The sequence below is a fragment of the Phalangium opilio genome, unplaced genomic scaffold (genome assembly GCF_054372755.1).
Source record: "Phalangium opilio isolate 3A_F unplaced genomic scaffold, DU_Popi_V2 ptg000118l_1, whole genome shotgun sequence".
NCBI lineage: Eukaryota > Metazoa > Arthropoda > Arachnida > Opiliones > Phalangiidae > Phalangium > Phalangium opilio.
The window spans coordinates 1,527,811-1,536,322 of NW_028324211.1; the positions used below are offsets into that span (position 1 = coordinate 1,527,811).

General features: G+C 44.0%; 1 protein-coding gene across 1 annotated transcript; it reads right to left on the minus strand.

The window, feature by feature from the left end:
- Positions 1-673, minus strand: LOC149623027 (vacuolar protein sorting-associated protein 37B-like). Its single transcript, XM_089853520.1, has 2 exons — positions 467-673; positions 1-405 (listed from the first exon to the last, which is right to left on the minus strand). Exons 1-2 carry the CDS (start codon positions 671-673, stop codon positions 1-3), a joined length of 612 nt encoding a protein of 203 aa, XP_089709646.1.
- Between the last annotated feature and the right edge of the window lie 7,839 nt (positions 674-8,512).

Below are 8,512 nucleotides of genomic sequence, written 5' to 3' on the forward strand. Positions count from 1 at the left end.
TTATCGATTAGGATAATAATTGGGTACTCTATAACCAAGAGGAGGTTGTGGGAGTGGAGTATTGTAAGGGTAAGGTCTTGGGAAACCCTCATTTGGTAATGGTGGTGAAGGCGCGGGTCTTGCAGGCCTTGGGCTAGCCCTAGCTGAATTTCCAAAATAAGAAGAGCTTGCGGACTTTTGTCTCGAACTTTGATCTAAAATATCAGACATTTTCTCAGTTTTGACTCTCCTCAAATGCAACAAAAACATCTCCAGAAAAAGCTCCACACAAAGTTGGGTCTCCAAAAAATTTTGGGCAATGCTTTCAGTCTCTCCTTCAACTTGGGCAGCGGGAGTTTGAAATAAAACCAAGGTAGTATCCAGAGAAACTTGTCTCATTGGTTCATCAATCTTGGATTTCTTATACTTTTTTTTTCAATTCAACAGCTTGTTCATAAAGGTTTAATAGTTGCTGACGTGACTCGACAATTCTGGGTTGATGGGATAAATTGATTGCCGCCAAACTCTTGTTACTAGCAAAGAGCGCATTCTTCACTTGTCTCAAGTCTTTGACCATTCCGTCCAATCTTTCATCATTGTTAAGCAAGTCTTTCAACTCATCCTCCGTCAAGTGTTGAATTAGTTCTATGGCCGCTGAACAGTCCGGGTGCAAGTCTTGCATATAATATGGCATCCTGATCTTGATGATTGTAGACTATCTTTTATAACTCTTTTTTATAGGCAGAATTTAGCCAAGGTTTACAAATAGACGCTAACACACCAGTAACACTTTGATTTTCAGAGGCTAATTATGCTTTCTACTATTACGTCTAAGATGAATTTCTTATATATTAATTACGTTTTTACGTGTACCTTTTAATTTCCGTTAAAACAGTACCAAAATCAAAATAAACTCCTTGACAAAAGGTTGAAATTCTGAGTCAAATTAAAATTTACAATGGATTGCGCAACTTCCAGCAGAGACCTATCATTAACCCTTGGCAATGTACGTTTAAAGCTATCCATTCTCGTCTCTTATCAATGACGTCACAGATACAGTTGTAAAAGAGACTGACAGGTGTTTTCCCGCGCAGTGTTTCGCGAGTTTCCCGCGAGGCGGCGCACGCGGTGTTTTCCCGCGAGGGGGCGCGCGGGTTTTCCCAGGGGGGCGTGGCATAATGACGTCATAGGTCATTGACACAGTGACCTTGACATTCTACACCTACATTCTACACCTACGGAGGTACGAAGTGTGGGTCTATACTACTTTAATTCAATAGGAAATACTTGTAATATACACCTTTAAAACCTAAAATATGTATAATTTCAAGCCGAAAATCCAAAATATATTTTTCCGCCTTTTAATCTACTCCTGCCATATGATACATCTTGTCTTTCAACCCACAACCTGAGTTTCAACCTACCTAGTTGGGACAAGCTGACGGTAAAGAAAAGCCCGCGTTGCCTAGCACTGCTTCACTGTTACTTCACCAGTGCAGGTTTCTTTTAGGGGGGAGAAATCCACTATAAAAAGAGAGAGAGGGTTGTCGAGAAATATCACATCTTAACTAGCTGCTAGCACCTCTAGTCAAAAATTAAATCATGGGGAACCAACTACGGTCTAACCGCCGGCCCTTCGCCGATGTCCGGCCGCCCGCCGATGATCCGCCGCCCGTTACCGATGTCCGCCCACCCACCAAGGGACGCAGGAAGGTCCGGGGAGCGGTACATTTCTAATCAGAGACCTGCCCCCCCCCGGACGCGGAGCCGTCCGCCAGCGCCCCAACCTGGACGTCCGCCAGCACCCCAACCTGGACGTCCGCCAGCCGCCCAACCCGGACCGCCAGCCGTCCAACCGAGCCATTCGCCAGTGGCCCGAACGAGCCGTCCAGCAGCGGCGCGACCGCAGGAAAATCGACCCTCCACCTCGTCGGCAAAAGCTGAAAAAATGCTTCAAATGTGGGGTGGTGGGTCACTCGTACAAAGACTGCGAGGCGACGCGTCCCAAAAAACGGAAGGGGGGCCCAATCTTTAATTTTGATTTTTAAAAAAAATAAAATTAAACAAATCTTTGCAATTTTGTTCTTTAACCTATCATATATCACAGTTATTTTCCAAATTAACCGAGAGGTCAGGTGTGAGCTTTAAAGTTTAAATTCTAATTTCTGTTTCTATTTCCTGCTGCTAAGCAAGGAACGGAACTATTTTTACGTTTTAGTGAGTGAAAAAGAAACTACATGCCTTCAGCCTTGCTATTATCCTCAAAGTTGTCGCGATTGATGCTTTCATGATCTGCACCGTTTATCTATTTAATTCAATAGGAAATACTTGTAATATACACCTTTAAAACCTAAAATATGTATAATTTCAAGCTCAAATTCCAAAATATATATTTTTCCGTCTTTTAATCTACTTCTGCCATATGATACATCTTGTCTTTCAACCCCCCAATTTGAGTTTCAACCTACCAAGTTTGGACAAGCTGATAGTAAAAAAAGCCCGCGTTGCCTAGCATATAATGCTAAAATATTAAAAGTAATTAGGCTTAGGAAATACTTGTAATATACACCTTTAAAACCTAAAATATGTATAATTTCAAGCCCAAATTCCAAAATATATTTTTCCGCCTTTTAATCTACTCCTGCCATATGATACATCTTGTCTTTCAACTCACAACCTGAGTTTCAACCTACCTAGTTGGGACAAGCTGACGGTAAAGAAAAGCCCGCGTTGCCTAGCACTGCTTCACTGTTACTTCACCAGTGCAGGTTTCTTTTAGGGGGAGAGAAATCCACTATAAAAAGAGAGAGAGGGTTGTCGAGAAATATCACATCTTAACTAGCTGCTAGCACCTCTAGTCAAAAATTAAATCATGGGGAACCAACTACGGTCTAACCGCCGGCCCTTCGCCGATGTCCGGCCGCCCGCCGATGATCCGCCGCCCGTTACCGATGTCCGCCCACCCACCAAGGGACGCAGGAAGGTCCGGGGAGCGGTACATTTCTAATCAGAGACCTGCCCCCCCCGGACGCGGAGCCGTCCGCCAGCGCCCCAACCTGGACGTCCGCCAGCACCCCAACCTGGACGTCCGCCAGCCGCCCAACCCGGACCGCCAGCCGTCCAACCGAGCCATTCGCCAGTGGCCCGAACGAGCCGTCCAGCAGCGGCGCGACCGCAGGAAAATCGACCCTCCACCTCGTCGGCAAAAGCTGAAAAAATGCTTCAAATGTGGGGTGGTGGGTCACTCGTACAAAGACTGCGAGGCGACGCGTCCCAAAAAACGGAAGGGGGGCCCAATCTTTAATTTTGATTTTTAAAAAAAATAAAATTAAACAAATCTTTGCAATTTTGTTCTTTAACCTATCATATATCACAGTTATTTTCCAAATTAACCGAGAGGTCAGGTGTGAGCTTTAAAGTTTAAATTCTAATTTCTGTTTCTATTTCCTGCTGCTAAGCAAGGAACGGAACTATTTTTACGTTTTAGTGAGTGAAAAAGAAACTACATGCCTTCAGCCTTGCTATTATCCTCAAAGTTGTCGCGATTGATGCTTTCATGATCTGCACCGTTTATCTATTTAATTCAATAGGAAATACTTGTAATATACACCTTTAAAACCTAAAATATGTATAATTTCAAGCTCAAATTCCAAAATATATATTTTTCCGTCTTTTAATCTACTTCTGCCATATGATACATCTTGTCTTTCAACCCCCCAATTTGAGTTTCAACCTACCAAGTTTGGACAAGCTGATAGTAAAAAAAGCCCGCGTTGCCTAGCATATAATGCTAAAATATTAAAAGTAATTAGGCTTAGGAAATACTTGTAATATACACCTTTAAAACCTAAAATATGTATAATTTCAAGCCCAAATTCCAAAATATATTTTTCCGCCTTTTAATCTACTCCTGCCATATGATACATCTTGTCTTTCAACTCACAACCTGAGTTTCAACCTACCTAGTTGGGACAAGCTGACGGTAAAGAAAAGCCCGCGTTGCCTAGCACTGCTTCACTGTTACTTCACCAGTGCAGGTTTCTTTTAGGGGGAGAGAAATCCACTATAAAAAGAGAGAGAGGGTTGTCGAGAAATATCACATCTTAACTAGCTGCTAACACCTCTAGTCAAAAATTAAATCATGGGGAACCAACTACGGTCTAACCGCCGGCCCTTCGCCGATGTCCGGCCGCCCGCCGATGATCCGCCGCCCGTTACCGATGTCCGCCCACCCACCAAGGGACGCAGGAAGGTCCGGGGAGCGGTACATTTCTAATCAGAGACCTGCCCCCCCGGACGCGGAGCCGTCCGCCAGCGCCCCAACCTGGACGTCCGCCAGCACCCCAACCTGGACGTCCGCCAGCACCCCAACCAGGACGTCCGCCAGCCGCCCAACCCGGACCGCCAGCCGTCCACCGAGCCATTCGCCAGTGGCCCGAACGAGCCGTCCAGCAGCGGCCCGACCGCAGGAAAATCGACTCTCCACCTCGTCGGCAAAAGCTGAAAAAAAAGCTTCAAATGTGGGGTGATGGGTCACTCGTACAAAGACTGCGAGGCGACGCGTCCCAAAAAACGGAAGGGGGCCCAATCTTTAATTTTGATTTTGAAAAAAATAAAAAAATTAAAAAAATCTTTGCAATTTTGTTCATATCATATATCACAGTTATTTTCCAAATTAACCGAGAGGTCAGGTGTGAGCTTTAAAGTTTAAATTCTAATTTCTATTTCTATTCCCTGCTGCTAAGCAAGGCACGGAACTATTTTTACGTTTTAGTGAGTGAAAAAGAAACTACATGCCTTCAGCCTTGCTATTATCCTCAAAGTTGTCGCGATTGATGCTTTCATGATCTGCACCGTTTATCTATTTAATTCAATAGGAAATACTTGTAATATACACCTTTAAAACCTAAAATATGTATAATTTCAAGCTCAAATTCCAAAATATATTTTTCCGCCTTTTAATCTACTTCTGCCATATGATACATCTTGTCTTTCAACCCCCCAATTTGAGTTTCAACCTACCAAGTTGGGACAAGCTGAAAGTAAAAAAAGCCCGCGTTGCCTAGCATATAATGCTACAATATTAAAAGTAATTAGGCTTAGGAAATACTTGTAATATACACCTTTAAAACCTAAAATATGTATAATTTCAAGCCCAAATTCCAAAATATATTTTTCCGCCTTTTAATCTACTCCTGCCATATGATACATCTTGTCTTTCAACTCACAACCTGAATTTCAACCTACCTAGTTGGGACAAGCTGACGGTAAAGAAAAGCCCGCGTTGCCTAGCACTGCTTCACTGTTACTTCACCAGTGCAGGTTTCTTTTAGGGGGAGAGAAATCCACTATAAAAAGAGAGAGAGGGTTGTCGAGAAATATCACATCTTAACTAGCTGCTAACACCTCTAGTCAAAAATTAAATCATGGGGAACCAACTACGGTCTAACCGCCGGCCCTTCGCCGATGTCCGGCCGCCCGCCGATGATCCGCCGCCCGTTACCGATGTCCGCCCACCCACCAAGGGACGCAGGAAGGTCCGGGGAGCGGTACATTTCTAATCAGAGACCTGCCCCCGGACGCGGAGCCGTCCGCCAGCGCCCCAACCTGGACGTCCGCCAGCACCCCAACCTGGACGTCCGCCAGCACCCCAACCTGGACGTCCGCCAGCACCCCAACCTGGACGTCCGCCAGCACCCCAACCAGGACGTCCGCCAGCACCCCAACCAGGACGTCCGCCAGCCGTCCAACCGAGCCATTCGCCAGTGGCCCGAACGAGCCGTCCAAAAGCATCCCGACCGCAGGAAAATCGACTCTCCACCTCGTCGGCAAGAGCTGAAAAAAAAAGCTTCAAATGTGGGGTGGTGGGTCACTCGTACAAAGACTGCGAGGCGACGCGTCCCAAAAAACGGAAGGGGGGCCCAATCTTTAATTTTGATTTTTAAAAAAATAAAAAAATTAAACAAATCTTTGCAATTTTGTTCATATCATATATTACAGTTATTTTCCAAATTAACCGAGAGGTCAGGTGTGAGCTTTAAAGTTTAAATTCTAATTTCTATTTCTATTCCCTGCTGCTAAGCAAGGCACGGAACTATTTTTACGTTTTAGTGAGTGAAAAAGAAACTACATGCCTTCAGCCTTGCTATTATCCTCAAAGTTGTCGCGATTGATGCTTTCATGATCTGCACCGTTTATCTATTTAATTCAATAGGAAATACTTGTAATATACACCTTTAAAACCTAAAATATGTATAATTTCAAGCTCAAATTCCAAAATATATTTTTCCGCCTTTTAATCTACTTCTGCCATATGATACATCTTGTCTTTCAACCCCCCAATTTGAGTTTCAACCTACCAAGTTGGGACAAGCTGATAGTAAAAAAAGCCCGCGTTGCCTAGCATATAATGCTACAATATTAAAAGTAATTAGGCTTAGGAAATACTTGTAATATACACCTTTAAAACCTAAAATATATATAATTTCAAGCCCAAATTCCAAAATATATTTTTCCGCCTTTTAATCTACTTCTGCCATATGATACATCTTGTCTTTCAACCCACAACCTGAGTTTCAACCTACCTACTTGGGACAAGCTGACGGTAAAGAAAAGCCCGCGTTGCCTAGCGCTGCTTCACTGTTACTTCACCAGTGCAGGTTTCTTTTAGGGGGAGAGAAATCCACTATAAAAAGAGAGAGAGTGTTGTCGAGAAATATCACATCTTAACTAGCTGCTAACACCTCTAGTCAAAAATTAAATCATGGGGAACCAACTACGGTCTAACCGCCGGCCCTTCGCCGATGTCCGGCCGCCCGCCGAAGATCCGCCGCCCGTTACCGATGTCCGCCCACCCACCAAGGGACGCAGGAAGGTCCGGGGAGCGGTACATTTCTAATCAGAGACCTGCCCCACGGACGCGGAGCCGTCCACCAGCGCCCCAACCTGGAAGTCCGCCAGCGCCCCAACCTGGACGTCCGCCAGCACCCCAACCTGGACGTCCGCCAGCACCCCAACCTGGACGTCCGCCAGCACCCCAACCAGGACGTCCGCCAGCCGCCCAACCCGGACCGCCAGCCGTCCAACCGAGCCATTCGCCAGTGGCCCGAACGAGCCGTCCAGCAGCGGCCCGACCGCAGGAAAATCGACTCTCCACCTCGTCGGCAAAAGCTGAAAAAAAAGCTTCAAATGTGGGGTGGTGGGTCACTCGTACAAAGACTGCGAGGCGACGCGTCCCAAAAAACGGAAAGGGGGCCCAATCTTTAATTTTGATTTTTAAAAAAATAAAAAAATTAAACAAATCTTTGCAATTTTGTTCATATCATATATCACAGTTATTTTCCAAATTAACCGAGAGGTCAGGTGTGAGCTTTAAAGTTTAAATTCTAATTTCTATTTCTATTCCCTGCTGCTAAGCAAGGCACGGAACTATTTTTACGTTTTAGTGAGTGAAAAAGAAACTACATGCCTTCAGCCTTGCTATTATCCTCAAAGTTGTCGCGATTGATGCTTTCATGATCTGCACCGTTTATCTATTTAATTCAATAGGAAATACTTGTAATATACACCTTTAAAACCTAAAATATGTATAATTTCAAGCTCAAATTCCAAAATATATTTTTCCGCCTTTTAATCTACTTCTGCCATATGATACATCTTGTCTTTCAACCCCCCAATTTGAGTTTCAACCTACCAAGTTGTGACAAGCTGATAGTAAAAAAAGCCCGCGTTGCCTAGCATATAATGCTACAATATTAAAAGTAATTAGGCTTAGGGAATACTTGTAATATACACCTTTAAAACCTAAAATATGTATAATTTCAAGCCCAAATTCCAAAATATATTTTTCCGCCTTTTAATCTACTCCTGCCATATGATACATCTTGTCTTTCAACCCACAACCTGAGTTTCAACCTACCTACTTGGGACAAGCTGACTGGTAAAGAAAAGCCCGCGTTGCCTAGCACTGCTTCACTGTTACTTCACCAGTGCAGGTTTCTTTTAGGGGGAGAGAAATCCACTATAAAAAGAGAGAGAGGGTTGTCGAGAAAGATCACATCTTAACTAGCTGCTAACACCTCTAGTCAAAAATTAAATCATGGGGAACCAACTACGGTCTAACCGCCGGCCCTTCGCCGATGTCCGGCCGCCCGCCGATGATCCGCCGCCCGTTACCGTTGGCAGCAGTTCTAGAGCAAACAACGTTCAAAATAACAGAGCTAGAAATATTGTTCAAGAAAAAAATAAAGAAAACGATGAAGAAAATGCCCTAAATCATGTAGCTGGATCTGTTGTTGCGAAGTTACTAACATGGAAAGTTGAAAACAAGGAACAAATCCATTAAAAATTCGTTGAGGACCCTTGCGCTAAAATAAAGCCCCATGAAATTTATTCAACAACTGTACCGAGGGGAAAACTGCTTAGATTAACAGAAGATGGGTATAAAATTTTCAAGTTAATGATGGCTATTAGTAAAAAAGTCTTAAAGCGGGAAAACATTAGACTGAAAACAGAAGCAGAAAAACAAATATCC

Excerpts from the sequence above, each read along its gene's own strand:
- LOC149623027 (XM_089853520.1), bottom strand. The coding sequence starts at position 673 with ATGCCATATTATATGCAAGACTTGCACCCGGACTGTTCAGCGGCCATA. Across the intron at positions 406-466 it reads TATCCCATCAACCCAGAATT|TATAAGAAATCCAAGATTGA; the intron begins GTCGAGTCACGT and ends TGAAAAAAAAAG.